Consider the following 22,592-nt stretch of genomic DNA (forward strand, 5'->3'; position numbering starts at 1 on the left):
TCTGTCACATACCCCCATACAGGTGCACATGTGTACACTCTCTCTCTCCTCCCTTCCCCACTCCATCTCTTTCTCTCTCTCTCTCTCTCTCTCTCACACACACACACACACACACACACTTTTCTCCCATCCATCCTCTGTCCTTCACCACTGGAAAGGAGGCCAGTGTCTTCTCAGGGCAACAAAGCCACCTGGAGCCCCCCAGGACCTGCACATGTTACACTTTGGTTTTGCATGGACTTCTGCATTTCCTGGCTCCGCCCAGTCTGAAACTGCTGGGCGAAAATTTCACAGCAGGGTGGCAGCCCCAGCACCCAGTCACAGCTCTAGTTGTCACTTGGCCTCCTGAATAACTCTAGTCTCCAGTCAGAGCCACTGGGGAGGAGGGACCCACAGAGAACCTATGTCTTTATAAAAACCATGGAGAATCATCTGTGTATACCCTGCTAAGGAGTCAAAGGACAAAGAAATGTAAGTAGTGGGTGATTTGATTTTAGGAATTTCCTTTTTGTCAAATTATTTAAATATTCAATTATGTTGTTTAAGTGGACATAAACATTTGTTCAGGAAGTTTATAATTGGTGGCAATATGGCTGACTGGATATGGCTGATTATTTGGTCAGTAACAGAAGCAGAAGTCCAAGTTGGGAAAATTCTAGAAGCTGCTGCCTGCTGACCCTTCATTGAGCAGGAGGCAGGGAGAGGTCAGGAAAGGCATGAGGCTCAGGCAGCCCTGGTGGCTATTCAGTGGCCATTCTTAAGAACAGGGGCTGACCCTGGCTCCAGGCCTTGGGCCTCTCTGTTTTTGGACAAGCCATCAGCATTTTCTCTTTATTTTTTTGTTTGTACCAATAATATATGCTTCCTATTAAAGAATTCAAGGAACATATAAAATTATACAAAAGAAGGTAAAAGTCACACGAAGTCCTATCACCTGAGATAAACAACATTAACATTTTAGGAAATAACTTTTGGGCGCTCTGCCTCTCAGTAACACCCACAAAATGCATGCACTCTCACACACGATTTTCAAAATTTGCTTTTGTTTTGTTTTGTTTGTTTTGTTTTCCACCTCCCTTGTCTGTCTCTACTTCCCCCACCAATAACGAAAGTAAACAACTTCATGTTCATCCTCCCAAACCTCTCTCCATGTAACATAAAAATGTATGCATGTAACTACATAGAGGTTTCTTTTCTCATTCTTTCGTATTCCCAAATATGGGATAACTTCACACACCTCTATGTACCTTGCTTTTCTCACATAACAGCAGGTTATAGAAATTTCTCTCAGCTTCACTTGTAAACATCTAGCACATTCTTTTTAAGAGTCGCATAATATATTAGACTTTTAGAATGCAGATTTATTCAACAATTCCCCAAATGCTGAGCGGTTACAAAGTTTTTTTTTGTTTTGCTTTTTGCAGCTGCAAATATTGCTGCCATAAACATTTTTATATCTCATACATTACTACATAATGATGTTTGATTACTTTCTGAGATTTCCAGAAGTAGGATTGTAAATTGAAAGGTATATGTATTTTTAAATTTTAATAGAACCGGAAACATTTTTACACATTCAGTAATATTTCATATTTTATTTGTCTGATAAATATTTATTAAGCCCTTCCTGACTCCTTGCCAGGCACACTTTAGCAATTTGGATTCAACAATGAGTAAGACAAAGATCCCAACCCATATAGAGGGTTTGTCGTAAAAATACAGTGGGGAAGAAGAGATGAAAGAACAGTAACTATAATACTTTCATATTAGAAATGTATGAAAACACAATTCTCCTTTGCTTTTCCATCAATTGTTGATATTATCATTCCTTTTATTTTTTTCCCAATCTTACTGATGTAATGTAATATTTTATTACCTTAATTTGCATTTTCCCATTGGTAAGTAATTTTAACATTTTTCACATGTTTATTTAGCTACTGGGATTTGTGTTGGATAAACTGCCTATTTACAATCTTTACTCATTTTTCTATTGAGTGGGTTGTATGCTAGACCCATACTTCTTGTTAATTTTCATGAGCTCTGTGTATATTATAAATACACATTTGTCTGTGGTATGCTTTGCAAATCTTTTCCCCAATCTATTGCTTATGTACTGACTCCATAATCGTTTCTTTCACCATAGAATATCTTTCATGTTTATAAATTTGTCTTTTGCTATTAATATGTCTTTTTGTCCTCTACAATCATCAATTGTAGAATACATCATGGTTTCAGAGATATTAAATGTGGGGAAAAGGTGCATCTTGGAATCAAAGAAATGCCACAAACACATTCGAAAGCAGTTTGGAACTCTCCGCCAATCACACGGTCCTTCAGACAAGAGCAGAAACTGAAGGCCCTTTCCTCTAAATGTCTGCATCTTGAAATGGGCCAAGTGCAAGGTGGAACGTGCTGGTCTGGGGTCAGCCAGGGCTCCAGAATTGGCTCTTCATTGGTTAACTGACCATGAAGCAGCTATTTAACATGTCAAACCTCACTGGGACAGTGATGAAGCCTACTTACACTTACTTGAGAGTGAAAAGGGTGACATTAGACAGGGTTTATGAAAAAGAAAGTCCTCCATCAAGGGTAAGCCCTTCCTAAATAGCCACCCCTGGAACAAAGGTGGTGCTTATATGATGGTGATGTTGGCTGTGGTCTCTAGCATCTTCTCTACTTCTATCATTCTATGATGTTTTACCCAAGAAAGATCTTGGCCGTATTTCTCTCACCTCTAAGGAAGATTCCCTGAGATTACTGAGAAGAGGCAGTTGGCCTTGCATGCCTGTACCATTGCTGTGCCCTGAATTTATAGCATCTCACCTGAGAATCTGAGCAGCCCAATAGGTTCTAACACAGCCAAGAGACGAACGTGACCCTCCCAAGTAATGTAGCCAGTGGCAAAGTGAAGACTGGAACCCAGGCCACCAGACACATTAGCAGACTTTTTCTGGATGCCAGGGTTCCTGTACCCCAGGACACTGGGTTACACCCCAACAGTTTCTGGCTGTTCACTCAGACCAGATGATCCCTGTGTCCTAAACCCGGTCATTCCTCCTCTCTGGGCCACTTCTTCTTGCTCTGGGAAAAAAGGCGGATGCAAGCTGCGCCTGCCAGACCCCCTACTGACTCTGTTCTGATTTTGACCTTCACTACCCTCCCCCACTTCCCTCCCTCCCCCCTGCCTTTCTAATTGGCCATCGGAAGGAGTTGAGGGAACTTTTCTATACTGAGGCTCTGAAGACCTATTTACATCACCAATCTGCTGTGTGCTCTCGACAGGATGGGAGTGGTGAGCAGCAAAAAGCAGGTGAAGGAGAAGGAGAAGGGTCAATGGAGCCCTGTGAAGGTCAGCACCCAGAGCAAAGATCCTCCACCACTGCCACCCCTGGTGAGTGACAGCTGTTCCCAGCTGGAGAGGGAGGGGGAGGAAGAGGAGCAGAGAACATGTGTCTCCAGCCAGCCCTGGCACCATCCCTAGATAATTCAGGGCTTTGACAAATAGGCCCCCTGTCCCTGCTCCTGCCACCAAATATGGCACCCACTTCATGTTGGTTGGCAGTACAGTAGAACGTTTAGAAGCTCCATTGCTGGTGTTTACATAGATTAGTTGTGCTTTGAAGCAGGTTACTTAACTCCTCTGTGCCTCAGTTTCTGTATCTGTAAAATGGATATAGGGAAAGAGATGCTCAGGGATGTAACAATATGTGATGTCTATACCAGCATGCAATTCCATAACCTTTAGCCCAGGATAGGCCATGGATAGTCCCCAGTAATTCTTAGCTACTTGTCATTTCACAAGGGAGGGAGGGCAGCCTTGAAGGGAAAAAGAAATTTAAAAAGGCAGCTGGAGAAGAGGGTGTGGTGGGAAAGGCCTGGGGCATCTAGCAACATCTCCTACCCAGAAGCTCCTGGAACTCATTACCCCTTCATGGCACTGCTGCTGGCATTCCAAGGAGCTTCCTCCCCAGGGACGAGCAATACTAAGACTATCCATACCTCTTTGGCAAACCCACGCGTTCCCTTGGAGCCCAGGATGCAGTTCTGGCTTGTTTACAGGGCAGTTAGCACCCTTCCACAGAGGTTACTGCAGCCCCAAGATGCATTTTTAGGTGATTGTTAATGATACACCCCTCCCTCACCTGGCCACCTATCCCTTTTTGGTTTGGGGCTGTTGGGAGTCATGTCTGGAACCCGCTCTCTTACTCTCTACCTCCAGGGGCACCTTCAACTGGCCATCACTTTATTCTAACGCGTGACCTGATGGGAGGTGGGGATTGCTAATCCCATTCCTTAGACAAACAAGCCATTCGATCTGTGCCCCAACCTAGTTCAGGACTTGGCACGGAACAGTGAAATGTTCGTTGAATGAGGAATGATGACCGGGGTAAACTCAGACTTAGATTGTATAATTTCCCCAAAGTTACATACTAATAAGTTATAGAAGCTGGAATGTTTTTAACGTTTTAAAAAAATCACATAATATATACTAATTACGGGGGGAAATTATAAATATTCACTATTCTACTAGCCAGTGATACCTGGAGTTGGCACTTCAGAGCTCCTGTCCCCAGATCCATCCTTATTTTTGATGTTTATATTACGGGTTTTATTTTCAGTGGAACCATACTATAGATACCGTTTTTGTAAAATGCTACTTCAAAATTGTGTTCAATAAATATGGAATACAAAAAAAGAATATTCATAACATATCCATCAAATTAAAAGAATAATGCACTGAACCCCCAGCACAGCCTTTCCGGTCTTCAGAAGAAGTGATGGCTGTCCCCCAGTCCACCTCAGGACCCTACCCTGAATGTGTCTATCATTCCTCAGTTTTGCTTTTTTTGTATCATTACATGTGTGCATACTCCTAAAGACCATTTAGCTTAATTCTGCCCAATTTGAACTTTCAATCAATTGAATCAAACAGCATGCGTTCTTCTGAGAACGGGTTGTCACATCTGCGTTACGTTTGCGAACTTCATCCACGATGATGCATGCAGCTAGATAGAGCTCAGGAGCTCCAAAGGTGGCAGAGAATTTCCTTGCGTGACTCTGCCCCAGTTTGCTTATTTTTCTGTCATTAGTCATAAGGATGCTTCCCACCCTTTACAATTTTTACATATTATTACAATTTTTTGCTGGGAGCATTCCCATACATGTTTCCTGGTACACATGTGCAAAAGTTTCTCTACAGGGGATAAACCTAGGGATATATTTGTGGAGTTTTAGGGAAATGCACTTTCAAAATAATTTTCCTGAGAATAAATACCCTTTTGCAACTTCATCATTTAATGGCAGAAGCAGCATTTGAATCCAGGTGATCATACTTTCCACCACCTCCACCCCAGTTCCATAGCTGCCTCTTGCAAAGCGCACAGCCCTCTCCTCTAGCCCAGTGTATGGTCCAGGGGTCTTGTGAGGTGGTACTGGTCCCTGAGGAGCTGAAATAGCAGCTCCCTACAGACTATCCAGCGGACAGGTGCCAGCAGCCTCCTTGTCACACCAGGCCCTGCCCAGGCCTTGGGGGTTGAACTAATACAGCGTGTGTGTGTCTGTGTGTGTGTGTGTGTGTGTGTGTGCAATTCTGCTCCAGATCCTGTTTAACCACCTGACTCCTGCACCTCCGGACGCATGCTTGGACCAAGGTAAGAAGGTGCTGCCCTGGAAGCTGAGGCTCTACAGGCCACCTTCCCTGGGCCTGGGCTGGGTGCAGGCATAACAGGGGCTCAGTTAGCAGCAGCTTCTTGGAGAGGATAGGGCAAGCTCTCAAGGGTCTGAGATGAGAAGGCTGGGGGTGGGGGGAGGGTGCAGCAGCAGGCACAGCTAAGGGTGCCTCCCAGCCTTGCCCCAGGCTCCTCCTGCCCACAGGGGCTTCTCCAGGAACCAAGCCCTTATTTCTGTACCTGAGCTGGGGTGGATTTTTTTTTTTTAAAAAAAGACTTTACAAACTGTAAATGAGACACAAAGAAAAGCATTACATACAAACAGCATAAAATACATACAAACAGCATAAAAATAAACCCAAGCTTTGAAAGATTCTAACTCCCAACCTCAAAGGGCGAAGGCCGATGGGTCTGTCTTCCCTCCTGCCCTCTGTCTGTCCCGTGTACAGAAACACCATCTTTCCCCCCACTTGCCCACCTACAAAAGTCTCTGCTGACCTTCTGACCACTCACCCCTCCACACACGCACACACCATCTCTACTTCCATTCGGATGGGTACAAGGACAGTTGGGAGTTGCCTAAGGAGTGACCTTGGCCCTCCTGGGCCAGGGGTTTGGACCTTGGAGACACTCACAGGATGGCAGCATTGTTCGGAACTGGCTTACAGGAGAGCTGCACCCCAGCACCCTCATGACCCACCTGCACACAGCACCAGGAGCTCTCCAGGGCATGCACCAAGCAAACAGTACCCAGAGCCTGGCTCTGTCCGAATACTGGGGAAGCTGAAAGATTGAATCAGACATGGCTCCTCCCTGAAAGAGCTCAGAGTCTGTCCAACTCATGAGCAAAGGCTGAAACCGGATTAGTTATCTTACCTGCTGTTTCTCATCCCTGCTGGGGAATCACAATTAATTCCCGCAGGGTTTATCCTTCACTTCCTCCCAGGGGGCTCACATCTCCATAAGGAAGCCCCTGGGAAAACAACACACTAACCGCCTTTGGTACAATAACTCAAATCTCAGAACGGGAGGAGGCCACTGTCATCTATTCCAATCCCCTCTCCCCACTGTGGGGAGGTGACTGGCCCATCACACCACACATCAGTGACAAAGCTGAGTCATCCACTCCTAGGTAAGCTAGGTGGTCTCCAAGTGACCTGGAAAAGGGGTCTTGGCACCCTGGAGGTGTATAGAAAAGCCCTCCTCATTAGCAGGGGCTATTTGAACATCCATTCCAGGCACCAGCAGCGAGTCGGGGGTACTGCTGCTAGGGGCCCTGTGACACTGCCTTGGGCAGGTTACAGATCACGGCTATGGTGGCCATGTTTCCATGAGCACTACCCCCTTGGGAATAGAGGTGGGAAGGGGCAGGCGGGGAAGGGGAAGAGAAGGGAAGCTCATGGGCCTCTGGGCCAGTAAGGAATCAGCCAACGTGCATTCCCAAACTTGGGATTGCAGCCATCAGCCCCATGCATCCAGGCTCCCTAGATCTTCAGGCCGTCCACTCCCCTAGAGCATGGCCCTGTCCAGCCTGAGGGCTTCGACGTGGAGACCTTGTTGGCGGCAGCAAGGTCAGGAGGCCCATCTGCCAAACAGGAGTTTCCTCTGCTGTGTGGGTGGGTGACAAGGTGTACCACAGCTGCCCTTCATCCCTGTGTCATCCTGACCTGGGGTCACCAGAGAGGGCCCACAGCACAGACTTACCCAGGCCCTGCCCTTACGCTGCCGAGCTCTTCCTTGTTCCCTCTAGAGGAGCGTTTCGTGGTGGCCCTGTATGACTACAGCTCAGTGAATGACAGGGACCTGCAGATGCTGAAGGGAGAGAAGCTGCAGATACTGAAGGAGTAAGTTTCTGGAATGTGGCCCCGCGGTCAGAGGCCTCTGTGTCTGCCTATCACAGCAGGACTGCCCGCCAGCCTGACCTGGTGGTCTTCCTCCTATCTGCCATTCCGAAGTCTTCCTCACAGGGTGGTTTCCATTCGCTATCTCCCGCCCCACTGTCAAAATCCTACTCCTCCTTCAAAACCCACCTCGGACATCACCTCCTCCGTGAAGCCCTCCCCCCGGGCACAGCGCTTGCCTGGCTGCTCCACCACCGCGTTGTGTGTCTCCCTTGCCAGACAAGACCTCGTGCAGGATCCCACCCATGAAATCAACCCTCTTCCCAGTGTTCCCTGTTCCTTCTCAGAAACTCCTCCAAAGTCTGCTCTCTCTCAAATGTCTGGCCTGCTCTGTGGAATCCTGTGGTTCTACCTGTGTTCTTGAACTTCTACGGTGGCCTTGAGCCCAAAGCACGAAAGCCCCGATCTTCTGGGCCCATGTAGGCCGCCGGCTCCTCCTTTGGGCAGCAGCTCTCTGCTCTTGCTTTTGTCTTTCCCATTCAGTCCCAACTCACTTACTAAATTTGAAATCTGTCCCATTAATCAAGATCAAGGCTACTCACTGAAGACAGGGGCCTTCTGTGGGGGTCAGGCTGTCTGGACAAACTCTACCCCTGGAGGCGGCATCACCCCCTTCCTCCCAGGACCAGGGACCCCTTGGGCCTGTCAGATGCTCAGCAAGTTAGCACCCCTTCACTGAGCCTGTACAGGTTCGCTCTTGCGGGCCCTCCAGGAATCCTCTGCCTCGGGGATGACATTGTTGTGGGGGGAGGGCTGTCAGGTGACCTCAACAGAGGCCTGCCTGAGCCACTGCCCCATTTTGGTTTTCCCTCCTCCGTAGAGTTGGGGACTGGTGGTGGGCCAGGTCTCTCATCACAGGAAGAGAAGGCTACGTGCCCAGCAACTTTGTGACCCGAGTGGAGACCCTGGAGGTGGAAAAGTAGGTGGACGAACGGAAGGCCCCCTAAAGCAGAGGCATGCTTGCTGCTTCGGCTCTGTGGGCTGCTGGGCGGGGAGGGGTCAGAGAATGGGGGGAGCCCCTGTGAGCTCAGCATGGAGGGGTGCAGGAAAGGGGCATGGAACTAGAACTGCTGCGCAGGTTTATCCGCCATCCTCACCCAACAACCTTCACATCGCTGTCCGGTGCTCAGCGGGCCTCCCCTCCCTGCTCACTTCACTCTTCCCGTCTGTGAAATGGAGCTGCCCGTTTCCTGGCCTACTTGGATAGAAACTTCCCTACTTCCCGCCTGTGGCCTCATAAGCTCTCTGACCTCCAGTGCCTCCAAGTGGGCAGGACTCAGGGACTCAGACCTCAGGGCAACTCGCAGAGCAGTGGCCTCATTCAGAATGGGCCTCCAGAGAGCAGTACTCCCCAGCATCCTCACCACCCACTTCCACACAGCACCAGGAAGGTGGACCTGGGCCACTCATCCATCCCTTCATGCAGCACGCACTGAGCAAACAGTACCCCGACTCTGACTCTGTCCAAGGACTGAGAAGACTGTAAACATGAGTAGGACGTGGCTTTTCCCCCTGAAAGAGCTCAGAGTGTGTCAAACTCATGAGCAAAGGGCTGGCACTGGGTGATGGCCTCACCTGGTACCCCTCCGCCTGCGATGGTCACCTTTGGGAGGGCTCTCTGTCTGGTACTCCCACCCCATGCCCTTCCCTGGAACAGCATGTGAGACCGTGGGCACTGCTGGGCTATGCTGAAGAGGAACACGGGAGGAATCTGTGTTCTGAGACCCTCAGCACTTTGTGGAATTCACACTTGACCTCAAGGAGGGCGTGCTTTGAGGGAAGGAGATTGGGTGCATTTCCCCTGAGTAGAATTAACAAGGGATGCCCCCAAAATATTCTCGTTTCAAGAGAACAGTAAGTCCATCTGCTGATAGGAAGTGGAAATAAAGAGGGGCCCAGGGACGAAAGGGCATTTCATGAATCAAGGTGTGAGGGGTGTTGTTAGTTCAGGGCTAGCTAACCTGAAAACAGGGAAACGCTGTCTTATTTTGGGGGTGGGGGAGGGGTACTGCTTAGAAGCGAGGGATGGATAAGAATATTCCCAGAAGCTTGGTCAGCCTGTGAGGTCTGCCTGCCTTTGCCCTTTTCCAGATGGTTCTTTAGGTCAATTAGCCGGAAAGATGCTGAGAGACAGCTTCTGGCTCCAGTCAATAAGGCGGGCTCCTTTCTTATCAGAGAGAGTGAAACCAACAAAGGTAAGCGTGGCAACCCGCACGCCCTTCCTATGCAGACCCCAGGAAGCCCCACCTGAGGCTGCTTTGGGGGGTGGGGAACCTGGGCTTCCGGGCCTTCCATCTCCCTCCCAATTCAGGCCCTGCCTGGACAGCCTGTCTAGTGCCTAATAGCTGAGTGTGAAGCTATAGCACCAACTGGGCTCCACTGGCTGGGCTGGAAAAGTACAGGGTGCAGGTAGGAGAGGCAGTTGGAGGGCTGCTCCCACCCAGGCCACGGTGCATCATCTCAGGCTCGCTGGGGCGGGGGCACTGAAGCTGGGGGGTTCAGAAGAGGGGGCATGACCCAGAGTCACGTTTTGGAATCAAAGAACTTGGAAGCCGATAGACTTCTTAGAGATCATCTCAGCCAGAGGCTGTGACCTCAGACACTTACAGGAGCCTGGGAGGTGATGGAAGTTTGGAGAATGGCTCATGTGGCTGTGAAAGAAGGACGTGGCCCTTGTGGAGAACTGGGAACACTTATGGATTCAAACCCACTGACTGAGCACATTTCAGCCGCTGCTCACAGGCCACTGGACTTTCTTTTTCTCTTTCATTTGGTTTTCTCTCCTTCTTTCCTTCTTCAAGTTCCTTTTGTTATGAAATATAAAGCATATAAAAGTTGCATAAATTATAAGTGAGGGTATAATTATAGAGTCATAATAAGTAAACACTTGTGCAGCCACAAGAGAGAACATTCTAGACATCCACAGGCCCTTTCATTGCTCCACTTGTGCCCCTTTCTGATTCAACCAACCCACCCCCCAGAGATCACTGCTATCTCAACTTTTAGGGAAATCCTCTCTCTCTCTCTCTCTCTTTTTAAAGATTTTATTTATTTATTTGAGAGAGCACAAGCAGAGGAAGAGGCAGAGGGAGAAGCAGACTCCCCGCTGATCAGGGAGGCCAACTCAGGGCTTGATCCCAGAACCCTGGGATCTAACCTGAGCCAAAGGCAAACACTTAACCACTGATCCAACCAAGGAACCCAAATCTTTCCTTGCTTCTCCTTGCAGTTTTACCACCCATGTTTCATATATTCTTCAATTTTATGCAAGTGGAATCATATTATTTTAATCTTTTGTATGTCTCGTCCCTTCCACTGGACATTGTTTGTGACATTCTATATTCATTTGCTAGGCCTGCTGTAATAAAGTGCCAGAAGCTGGGAGGGCAAAGCACCTATGACCAAGAAATGATATGGAAAATCACTGGAGATGACATACATGTTTTGTTTTTATAGAATATTTCAAACATGTACAGAAATAGAGAGAATAGTATAATGGAATCCCTTGTACCCAACACTCAGCTTCGACAATGATCACACAGCCGATAGTGTTTCATGTATATCCCCACCCATTTCGATTATTTTGACGCAAGTCCAGAATCCTGCAATTTCCCCCTGGAAATGATGTCTTAGTCATTGTCTATGGCTAAGGTGCCCTCTGGGGAGAAGGGGACCCCTGACCTTAGGATGGAGGAAGGGGTTGTCTAAAGGTGGGGGGTATCTGCTCCTGTGCTTGCCCACCCTGGGGAAGCTAGCCCAAGCTGGAAATTGGCCAGATGGAGCTGGGGCTGCAGGACTGTCCCAGCATATGAAGCCCATACACATATACACACCTAGATATGTGCACACAGGCTCCTCGGAACTCCAAAGCAAGTGCCCTCCATCTGCATCTGGATGCAGCCAGAGGATGCAAGGCAGGGAAGGCTCGTTGCCCTCAGAAGCAGGGGAAATGAATTCTTGCCTCAGTGTTGCCTCCAGGACGTCCCTTAGGCTCTCAAGCCTCAGTTTATGAGTATCTGTGTGAGAACCAACTAGCTTCCCAGTCTGAAGGCAGACAGTTCTGCAAGTGTTAAGAAATCTCAATCTCTGAGAGCCCTGTCCCAGCAGATAGGATTTGGAGGTCCCCTTGAAGAAGAATATTAAACTGTGGAAAGAATTAGGGGACAGGCCCTTAGATGAACCGCAGAAAGTGAGGGGTCCTAAATCATGAGCTCCCATAGCAGCATCCTGTGGGGGAGAACAGAGCCTCCTTGGCTTCTTATGAGGCATCTTACAGAGGGTGGGGGGGGGATGGGGGGGTGGGAGGGAGGCCCTATTGTTCACTAAGGTGGGTGGTGCTGTGATGCGAGGTTGAATGAACTCCCTAGAGCCACTCTCCGGTTTCTTAGATACTGGGACACCGTTGCACTTGCACTTAGGGGGTGAGTCCGGGGAGGTGGTTTGCAGCTTGCAGGGTGGAGCTAGGGTCGTGGGCGTGGATGGGTCTGGCGCCACAAGGCACACGCGTATCTTGCATCCTTTTGCAAGTAGGTGATGAGAGGAGTGATAGCTGAGATGAGAGGGAAAGGTGGTTTGCGATAGAGACAAAGGGCACAGCGAAACACCAGGTGTGCACACCCAGAAGAGGTGTCCGAGCCTGACACCTGGCGGGAGAGCATGGTATTGCTTACCTTAAACGCGTCCTCAGGGAGGCTCGGAGCATTCCAGCCAGGTGGCTAACCAGCCCAGTGACCCGGAGCAAGCCACAATCCCCTTCCCGGCTTCAGCTTCCTCATCTTCCAAATAAGAGTGACAGGTATGGTAGCCAGAGAGCCGGACAGAGGCATTTTATAAAAACAGCAAGTTTGTAGAAATAAGTTTCTCCAGTGGAAATTCTTTCCCACTAAATTGCTCTTACCCTTTAGTATCTGCTATCCTTTGTCTGCAGGCAGACTGCAGTATACATGACAAGTGCATAGACGTGTATGACTTTGAACAGAACTCCTGGAAAGTAGCTTATTATGTCCTTCTCCATAAGGTTAGGATTTGCTATTCCTTATGGGAGCAGGGCCAGTCTTTTCAGCCAGAATGAATGAGCCAATGAATCAATCAATCTCCTAGTTCCTCCAATAACCCTACATTTCCCAATAGTCTACAACAAAGAGTCCCCAAATGACCAGGTGCCCAAATGGGGGACTGCATGTTTGCTAAGAGAACGTCCAGCCTGCTCCAGAGTTCTGGGATACCCTGGCTGAGTTTTAGGCAAACTGGAGGAGTAACATCGAGATCTGAGTTGTGTCTTCACACCAATAAGACACATTAGAATAGAGGCTTTCTGGAGAGTTGAGTTTGAGATGAAACCAAGGTAGTCTATGGTGGAAAGGGTCAAAATAGAGAGCAGAATTTGTGGAGGCTTTGAAATGAAGCCCAAATCCCAATCCTGATCTCCCCAGTGTATGCCCTACTTTGTTCTCATGCGTGTGTCTTTATTACCCCCTCTAGGTGCCTTTTCCTTGACTGTGAAGGATGTGACCACCCAGGGGGAGATGATCAAACACTACAAGATCCGCTCCCTGGATGAAGGGGGCTATTACATCTCCCCCCGCATCACCTTCCCTACTCTCCAGGCTTTGGTGCAGCACTATTCTCGTAAGAGGGGAGAATGTGACTGGGGTGCCAGAGGAGCCCTTGTATTTATCACTAAGACCTCAAGATCATGTGAATCATTGGTGCCATCTTGGGGTGGGGGATTATCCCAAGGCTGGACAAATATCAACATAATGATTCAAAGTCTATGTCCCTAATCCCTTCTACTGGCTTGCTTCAGCATGTGACCAGTTGAAGAATAACAAGTATTTTCAACCTTAGAAAGAGCAGGTCAAGGAGAGCATGCCTTGCTTTATACAAAATGAATGCAAATAACAGAGTGTGTGTAGTATACGTGTGCCTGTGCACATGTGTACCTGGAAATGGGAGTTTGGTTGGCCAAAACAAGAAGTGGATACGGCTGGGAAGGATATGGTGCCCAAGGTGGGGGAGGTGATTTGGCTGCTCTGGTAATCTCCAGCCCCATCTCTTCTCCTCTAACACAGAGAAGGGGGATGGCTTATGCCAGAGGCTGACCCAACCCTGTGTGAGCCTGGCTCCTCAAAACCCCTGGGCCCAGGATGAATGGGAAATCCCTCGGCAATCTCTCAAGCTGGTCAGGAAACTCGGGTCTGGGCAGTTTGGCGAAGTCTGGATGGGTGAGTATGCGGCATCCAGGAGCCTCTCTCTCTCCCTGCCCTGTGTCCTGAAGCCCAGAAGTCTTAAGATATGCACACTTCATTGTGCTTCCCCAGAGGGCTTCTTCGGGAGAAGGAACAGAGATGATGGCACCCATTTTACAGATGAGGTAATGAATGCAAGCCTGGAATGTTGAAGTGACTTGCCCTTAGTTGTTAGGATGCCATGGTGGTGCAGTAGGACTAGATTCCAGCTCTCCGGACACCTTATTTGATTCCCTCCCCCACTCTACACTGCCCGGGGCTAGCTTGCCATTGACTGGTGTGTGAACTTGAACATTTGGTTGACTCCTCTCAGCTTTGGTTTGCCAGATGGAAATGACTTGTTCAACATGGTAAACTGTGACCCGGGAGCTCCAGGAAGTTAATGATAGACCAAGCCACTGCTTGTAGCTGTGTGACTCTGGCCAAGTCGCTTAACTCCCAGGTCCTTGTACGTGTAGCCAATGACCACTCTCCTGCTCACTGAAGGTAGTATCACACTATGAAAGACAGTGCTTTATTTTATCCCTGGAATGAGCCATATCTCTGGGGCATGATATCAAGTAGGATCCTGCTGCATCCCAAATCCTCCAGCACCCAGGGCTGATGCCTGGAGCATGTGGCAGGAGCTCTACATAGGCCCTTGCAAAGCTTCCGTGAGAAGGGTGGTCCAATTATTATTTATCTTTTACCTTTCAGGGTGGATGGGGACTTGATGGAGGGAGGGGAGAAGGTGGAGTACAGGTACCATGAGGAGCAGGAAAGGAACAACACAGGGCATAGTGAGGAAGGAAGGGAGCCTATGAGCCCCCTCTGCCTCCTACACAATCTGGCCATGAGCTGAGATTCTAATTTCCATACTGAAGCTATCGACCATGGGGTAGAGGAGACTCATGTAGGGAAAGGAGGCAGGCTATATGGGGGACAGAGGGGACACGACAGGGACATGGTGTGGGAGTCAGGAGGTAAAACAGCCCCCACTCCAGGCAGGTAGGTTCCTCAACTTCCCGAGACTCCAGTCAGGCACAGGAGACTGAGACAGGCTGGCCTCCTGCAAGAGAAGGCTCATCTCTTACCCCAGGAGCCGTACATTCTAGCCCCGGGCCCCTCCCTAGGAGGGCAGCTCTGGCCTCAGTGCTTACAGAATAAGGATGGCTGCTGGAAGCTTATAGATGTTTTAGTTAAGGGATCAACTCCCATAGTGTCTGGGTCTTCTGAAGGGTTTCTTTATTCTCTCCCCGGGCTCAGGTTATTACAAGAACAATGTGAAAGTGGCCATCAAGACGTTAAAGGAGGGAACCATGTCTCCGGAGGCTTTTCTGGGTGAGGCCAACCTGATGAAAACTCTCCAGCATGAGCGGCTCGTTCGTCTCTACGCTGTGGTCACCAAGGAGCCCATCTACATCGTGACGGAGTACATGGCCAGAGGTGGTGCCCTACGTGGGCTTCGGGGAGGGGGGCAGGATCTGCCACAGTGGGTCTGCTGGTCAGGGTGCATCTGTGGAAGTCCTTGGGCCATGGGTTGGATCAGTTGGCCAACGTCCTACAGATCTACAGTATTCCTTATGCGTGGGGGGGGGGGGGGGAAGACAGGAGGGAAGGACAGAAACAAGATGGGTCAATGGTTCTTACAGAGCTGTGTCCCCCCTTCAGGAGGCACGTCCTCTGTGCCCAGCCACTGTTTGATGCCCACTAGGGAGGACAGAGCATTGCAAAGAGTGGTCGACTAGGCGACCGGAGATGGGTTCTGGTTCCACTTCTGCTACTTACTAGCCGTGGACCTTTGACAACTGTAACTGGTGAAAAGAGAGGTCAGGCCAGCTGGCTGTGGGGGTCCACAGTGGGGCCAAGGTCTCATGAGGCAGTGGACCAGGGGTCTGGCCTCAACCTGTGACCTCCTCCCCACCACCTCCCATGACCCGTATTGCCCACTGCTTCCTGTAGGATCCTAACATGACATGTTAACCTAGGTCCCTAGAAATGGTCCTGAAGGGGACCCCACACTAAGCTGGGAGCATAAGGGCTCCCCTGTTCTCCTCAGCCCCACCTCCGGTGACTGTCTCTCCTAGCTCTCAGATGCCATGGCAGAGCTGCATCTGTCCCCTGCACCACACCCCGGGAGACAGGTCTCTCCATTCTGGCATTTTCTTGCACCCTTGGTCCTCGGAGGCAGAATCAGCCAACAAAGGGTGAAGGGGGCAAGAGGATACTTTGGAATGTCATGCCAGGAATAGGCATGAAACTTATCGTCAGAAGAGCAGGTTCTGCTCCTGGCTCCTGGCTGGGTGGCTCTGAACCTGGATGAAACCTAACTTCCTCGGAGCAGCTGGGAGGGCAGTAGCTGCCTCCTGGGGTGCTCTGGGGACGGAGACTAGAATTTCTGTAAAGCAGAAAGCACTCTGCAGCTGTGGGTGGTTTTATTCTCTACGTACAAGAGATCTGACAGGGCGCCTCACACTTCCTCATGCCAGCCCACACGCGGAAGACGCTGGCACCAGCAGGCTGGGATCATTTTGCAGAAGAGCAGATGCAACATCTCTTTCCTTAGGATGCTTACTGGATTTCCTGAAGACGGATGAAGGCAGCAGACTGTCCCTCCCAAGACTGATCGACATGTCAGCCCAGGTTTGTGAGCTACTGAGTGCAGGGGAACCTGAGAGTAATGATGCCCAAATGGATCCAGGACCCCAGGCCCTCTCCTCTGTGCCCTGTGGCTTCATAAAATTGGCTGTTTAGAGGTTGTATCCATGACTTTAGATTGAGCTGGGAAGGACAGAAAACCCAAAATAATAATGGTTTAAATGTGCAAACATCCAGAGGTGAGCATTCTGGGGCACGTAGGTGGGTCTGCCCCTCAAAGATGCAGGGACCCACATTTCTTCCACCTGCTGGGTACTTAGCATGTCATCTTATAGCAAGGGGGAGGAAAGTCCACCTTCTTCCCTTTAGAGACATGTCCCCGAAGTCACCTACTGTACTTGTTTAATATTCCCCCCACCCCAGCCATGTCACCTGGCCACAGCTGGGCTGCAAGGGATGTTGGGAAATGTAGTCTTTATTCTGGGCAGCCCGGATGGGATGAGGGTGAGTCCTATAACTAAGGAGGAGAGGGAGAATGGATGGTGTGGGAACCCAGAGTTCACATGAATCCCATGTAACCACGTAGGCAGGTGTTTTGTTGTGACCTTCTTTCCTCCTGGATTGTGCCCACAAATGCCTTCTCTAGTAGATGAAGGACAGTCCAAGCTTCATGAGGAGAAGAGAGAGGAGGGATCTTTCCTCCCCAGGGATTTTAGCTGACTGCTCTAACTGGCAGGGAAACACATCTGGTGGCCCTGGGTGTGTGTGTCTGTTAAAACTGGAACTCTCAGCAGAAAAGCTCTGGTCTGTGGTCGGCCGGTGAGACGCAGAAACATGCACACATCCGCCTACAGAGAGGAAACCTCCCCCTCACCCCATCCCCACCTTGTCTGGTATTATCTGTTATTAGTATCAGTGCCGGAACTGATATCACGACGCCCTTTTTTCCACTGAGGTAAGTGCAGATGGGTTTGAGTAGGCTGGTGAGTGGTCTCGGAAAATTAACGCTGGTAACCACTTTTAAACCACATAACAGTGATAAGTGTGTCTACCCCTCTTTTCTTTCTTTCTTTGCCTTTTCTCACTCTCCTCTGTCTCTTTCTCAGTTCCTGGGGAAATCTTGGGTCACCCAGGGCCGAAGGACATGAAAAGCCACCTGCATTTATACCTAGGTGTGGCCAAGCATTGAAGGGTTAGGAAACCAGAAAATCACAACCTTCCAGGTGAACAGCTTCTAAATCACATTCTAATCATGCTAGCTCTTCACCATGCCCATGTGTGTACACACACTACCTACCCTCTGGGCCTCCTTTACCTGCTTTGCAGGATGAAATGCAAATCTCCCCTACAATCATTACCCATGGCCACATGTCTTGTGGGGTGCCCACCTCAACTCCGTACCCTGGAGACTCCTTTCCTCATATTCCAGGTCAGGACAGCAACCCCTCAGGGAGTTGAAGCAACTCTGACCCATGGCTCCCTGCTACGGGGACACTGCTTCCAACTTGGCAAGAAGATAAAATCCTTTCCTGCCCACCTGCCCTGCTTATTTCTCCCTCTGCCCCTTGAGAGACCTTCTTCTTCTCCTGCTTTCACTCTGCTGTCTTCCTGCCCTGCAGACACTTGGAAGGAGACAGAGTGGGTGAGAGGTTCAGGCAGCTCTGGCTCAGACGCCAGCACCTCTGCCTTTCTGGATTTTGGAGGGCTGGGGTTTATGGCCTATTTGGCTGAGGAGCAGTTGAAGCCAGTTTTCCCATCCACTCAGGAGCCTGGTCCGTCTCCGGCAGCATCCCCGCACCCCGTATACACCTGCCAACAAACACAAACACACACCCAAACCCCCAAATGCTCCTGCCCACTCCAGGCGGTGAGAGGGTGAAGGCTGGCCCTCCAGACAGGAGGCGGGGCAGGTGGGCAGGGTCCTTCCGCTCCTCATGTGGGCCATGCAGCGGTCGCTGGGTGGGCTCCGTCCTTGCTTGGAGGTCCCTCCGCTGTCCTTCACTCTGTGGCCTGTGCCCTCAGATTGCTGAAGGAATGGCGTATATTGAGCAAATGAATTCAATCCACCGCGACCTGAGGGCGGCCAACATCCTGGTGTCTGAGACCCTGTGCTGCAAGATTGCTGACTTCGGCTTGGCCCGCATCGTCGACAGTGAATACACTGCCCAAGAGGGTAAGCGGAGCCCCCATCTACATGGGAGACCTCGGGCCTTACCTTCCCCAGCAACTCCCTGAACCCCTTGGACTTTTTGCCACTCCAGAACAAATCCCTGTGTAAAGAGATCTGAGAGCTTTGTGGTTTTCTCAATTCTGGCCTTACTCTCAGGTAGATCAGCATTTCCCTAAAGATACTCTGTAGAGCACTAGTGCCTGATGAGGAACAGCTTTGTGATGAAGTACATTTGGAGATGCTGCAGAGTCCGTTCAGGCACCCTTTGGAGATTCCCGATGCACACCAACATATTAAAGGCACTGAGAAGGCCTGCAGCAAAAACAAAAACAAAAAAACAGTGTATAATTGCTTCACTGGTCTCTCCCAAACTAATTTGAGCCCAAGTTACTTTTTCCACTTAGCTTCTATTACCCTCCCACAGAATTAGAGTTTCACAGAACACACTCTGGAAAACACTTCTCTGAAGCAAACCCCAAGATAGGGTTTCTACACAGCACTCTGTTTTCCTCTGCTATTATAACTGAGGTAAAAATCCTTTTCACAAAAGGATTTGAAATGGTCAAATACATTTATCAAGTACCCTAGCAAGCAATATCAGCTGAGCATATGAATCAGTTGGTACCGGAGAAAGATTAATAGGGCTTGTTCCCTGAGGATGTTTCAGGCTGGCTGGTGAGACCAGGAAAGTAGGGCAAGGGAAGAGGTAAACCAGGGCTGAGCTATGTGCAGTAGCTTGAAAGCTGGCCAGGGCTACAGCCATCCACGGGCCGTCATGGGACAGCAGGCTTGGAATGCCCTCCTCACTGTGACCCATGTACATAGGTCGTATGTCATCATTTCCATTTTGTAGGTAGGGATTAACTGAGGCAGAGACAAGTTAAGGTGATTTGCTCAAGCCATGGATTCCTGTTATTAAACATGTGATGTGGAAAATGACTCTTCTGTCTCAGGTAGTGACACATGTGGGTTGTCCTATGAAGCCCCACTGAGCAAAGATCCAAACAGGGTGATGGTGGTGGTATCTATGTCATATTGTCCTCTTGTGCTGTGGGCCCCCAGTGCCTGCACATGCCTGGTCATGTGTCCGAATGGGTCTTAATAGTTCTCTGGAAGTATCTCTGTTGTGTACAGTGATCCAAGCCCCGCAAAAGGGGGTGTGGGATAGGGACAGGTGCATAGGGATAGATAGTCATGGCCTCACAAAACTGCTCATGCCTTTTCTCACAGGGGCCAAGTTCCCCATCAAGTGGACTGCCCCAGAGGCCATCCATTTTGGAGTGTTCACCATCAAAGCAGACGTGTGGTCATTTGGAATCCTCCTGATGGAAATCGTCACTTATGGGCGTGTACCATACCCAGGTAGGTGGCTTCGTCCTGCAGTGACTAGAGAGGCTCCCGGCTGTCCAGAAATGCTGCGATGACAGATAGCATACCCTTGGTGCCTGAGGCTGCCCACGTCCATGCCAGAATGGAGGCCCCACAGTCGGAACAGAGACCCATGCATGTCACTCTGGGGGCAACATTGCTTTTGGCAACGGACTGTGCCCCCTTCATTCAGCAGAAGTCAGTGAGCCCCCAAACCTGGAATTAAGTGCAGGCCGGGGTCTGAACTCAAGTTTACTCTAAATTGGTTTGTTCTCAGTTGAGAACAGGCTGTCTCTCCCTCGGCCGTCTGCCTTGGGAGTACTCCCAAAAGCTCTATCCTGACTGTAAAGTTTCCCAGCCACCCCCACCCCTAATCCACGAAGGGCCTGGGCAGCTTAGGAGCTGAAATCCAGCCTCTCCCTCAGCTGGCTGGTGCCTGCACCTGCCCAGGGAGCCCGGGGCTTCGGCTGTGCGCCCATCACGGATAAGCAAGACAGGGTCCCCCACCGGAGGAACTGCCCGCACTACGGAGAACATCCACAGCCTCCTCTCCCCACAGCTGTCCTCCAATGACAAGTGAACGGGGGGATGTTTCTCAGTGGCACCAGCCAGGCAGCCAGGTGGCCTGCGAGGGAGGAGTCGGTGGGCCCCATCGCCCCTCAGCCGCGCTGCACGCCCCCTCTCCCTCCAGGAATGAGCAACCCCGAGGTGATCCGCAGCCTGGAGCGTGGCTACCGCATGCCGCGCCCCGACTCGTGCCCGCCCGAGCTGTACCACGGTGTCATCGCCGAGTGCTGGCGGAGCCGGCCGGAGGAGCGGCCCACCTTCGAGTTCCTGCAGTCGGTGCTCGAGGACTTCCACACGGCCACCGAGCAGCAGTACGAGCTGCAGCCCTAGGCCCCGGTGCGGGGACAGGGCTCGGGCGCCCGAGGGGCCTCGGGGATGGCTCGCACCTGCGGCCCCACCTAGCCCTGACAAGGCATATTCACCTCGCAGCTTTTATTCCAGCCCCAGACGGCCCGGAGCGGCAGGGGGGGAAACTGGTACGCCCATTTCTCAGATGAGGAAAGTAGAGGTAGAGGCGGCCTGACAGGTGGGTCACAACAGCATAAACTCTGGAGATCTGATCGCTGTCCCACCCTTCTCTGGCTGTGTGACCTTGGGCAGGTCACTTAGCCTCTCTGTACCTCAGATGTCTCATTTGTACAATGGGGAAGAACCACAATAGTACCTACCTCGTATGTTCCTCAAGACGATTGCGTTAGTTTTTCCACGGTGTTCAGAATAGCGCCTGGCACACGCCTGGCACACTGTTAAGTGTTTGGCATCACGTAAGACTCCTCTGTGCTGGCGCCAAAAGCCAAGAGCGAAAAGCCAGCTATGGGACTGGAGCCCCGCTGCTCCCACCTGCGCTGTCCGCGCTGTGCTGCTCCCTCTCTGCTCCCCCAGAAGCAGGATTGGATCCTCCGAGATGTCCGCTCAGAGAAGCATCCACCTGCCCTGAGCTAGACTGAGCTCCAGCACTTTGGGGACTTTTCCTTAATAAAGTCACGAGATCTGAGCTTCGCCACGTGGTTACTGGTGACAAGCCTGGACATCACTACATGACGTAGGTGGTTTGCATGAGTGGCACAGCGAGGGACTCGAGGATCCGTGGAAAGTGAGCCTCTAGCCCCAAGGACAACAGGCAGACCCCAAGGTCATTGCCTTTTAGGGGAGGTTGAGCAGGGCCAGCAGGTGGCGCCTTCAGCCCAGAAATCCCTGGGCTCCAGGTCTGAGTCGGGGACCCTTTGCCCAGCAAAACCCCAGAAGGGACAGTGGGAGCCGTGCTTGCAAGCGCCCTGGGCTCCCAGTCTTGCCACCAGGAGCATCAACGGTGTGTGGATGACGATGGCGTGCTAACACCAAGAACGTTCAAGGATTTGCGCTGTTCAGGAAGCGCACTATATGTCACGGTTCTTTTGGTTTTATTTATAATAGATTATTAAATAGATTTATTATAATACATTTTTTGAGTACTCAGGTTGATGAGAAACAAGCAGAATGTACAGAGAATGTCCCTTTACCCCCTCAATTTCCCCTATTATTAACATCTTGCAATTGTACGGTACATTTGTTACAACTGATGAGCCAAATTAACACATTGCTATTGACTAAAGCCTGTAGTTTACATTAGGATTCACGTTTTGTGTTATGTCCTATGGGTTTGGACAAAAGTATCATGACATGGCGCCAGCATGACACTATTATACTGGATAGTTTCAATGCCCTAAAAATTCCTTGTGTTTCTGTGCATCCCTCCCTCCCTCCCTTTGAACCCTTGGCCATCACCCTGCCATGTGTTGACTCCTCTGATCCTGAAAACCCAAAGAGGTGGGAATATCATCATACCATGTACGGAGGAAGAAAGCCAAGCACAAAGGGTATTCCCAAGCCACACTGCTCATTGGGATGAGGATGCAGATGCTGGACTGTGGCAGCAGAGGACTAGAGGGGAGCTGCTGGGCTGGGAGAGACCTCACCCAGGGGACTGCCTCTGCAGGGGAACAGAGGTGACTCAGCAAAGAAGAATGCACATCTGTCCTTGCGATTTCCAGAGTACATTCCCATAGATCCCTATAGATTCCCATAGATCCCTATAGATTTTCAATCAGCTCTG

At 50.3% G+C, this 22,592-nt stretch overlaps 1 protein-coding gene across 3 annotated transcripts; it reads left to right on the top strand.

Annotated features, from left to right (window-relative positions):
- The first annotated feature begins 338 nt into the window (after positions 1-338).
- Positions 339-22,069, top strand: BLK (BLK proto-oncogene, Src family tyrosine kinase). Of its 3 annotated transcripts, none has more exons than XM_041765140.1 (13): positions 339-471; positions 3,283-3,391; positions 5,600-5,651; positions 7,420-7,513; positions 8,391-8,489; positions 9,662-9,765; positions 13,052-13,198; positions 13,642-13,794; positions 15,064-15,243; positions 16,364-16,440; positions 18,418-18,568; positions 19,796-19,927; positions 20,625-22,069. In XM_041765140.1, coding segments are annotated over exons 1-13 (1,506 nt in total). In that variant the 5' UTR covers positions 339-469; the 3' UTR covers positions 20,831-22,069. The 3 variants fall into 3 exon arrangements, with proteins under 3 accessions (XP_041621074.1, XP_041621075.1, XP_041621076.1); XM_041765141.1 differs by having other exon boundaries at positions 3,283-3,349; XM_041765142.1 differs by lacking the exon at positions 5,600-5,651.
- The last annotated feature ends 523 nt before the right edge of the window (positions 22,070-22,592 follow it).

The sequence above is a fragment of the Vulpes lagopus genome, chromosome 8 (assembly GCF_018345385.1).
Source record: "Vulpes lagopus strain Blue_001 chromosome 8, ASM1834538v1, whole genome shotgun sequence".
Classification (NCBI taxonomy): domain Eukaryota; kingdom Metazoa; phylum Chordata; class Mammalia; order Carnivora; family Canidae; genus Vulpes; species Vulpes lagopus.

What these genes read in the sequence shown, in the direction of transcription:
- BLK (XM_041765140.1), top strand. An exon ending in GGACGCATGCTTGGACCAAG is followed by an intron (nt 5,652 to 7,419) that starts GTAAGAAGGTGC and finishes TGTTCCCTCTAG; the next exon opens with AGGAGCGTTTCGTGGTGGCC. An exon ending in TTTGGTGCAGCACTATTCTC is followed by an intron (nt 13,199 to 13,641) that starts GTAAGAGGGGAG and finishes CCTCTAACACAG; the next exon opens with AGAAGGGGGATGGCTTATGC.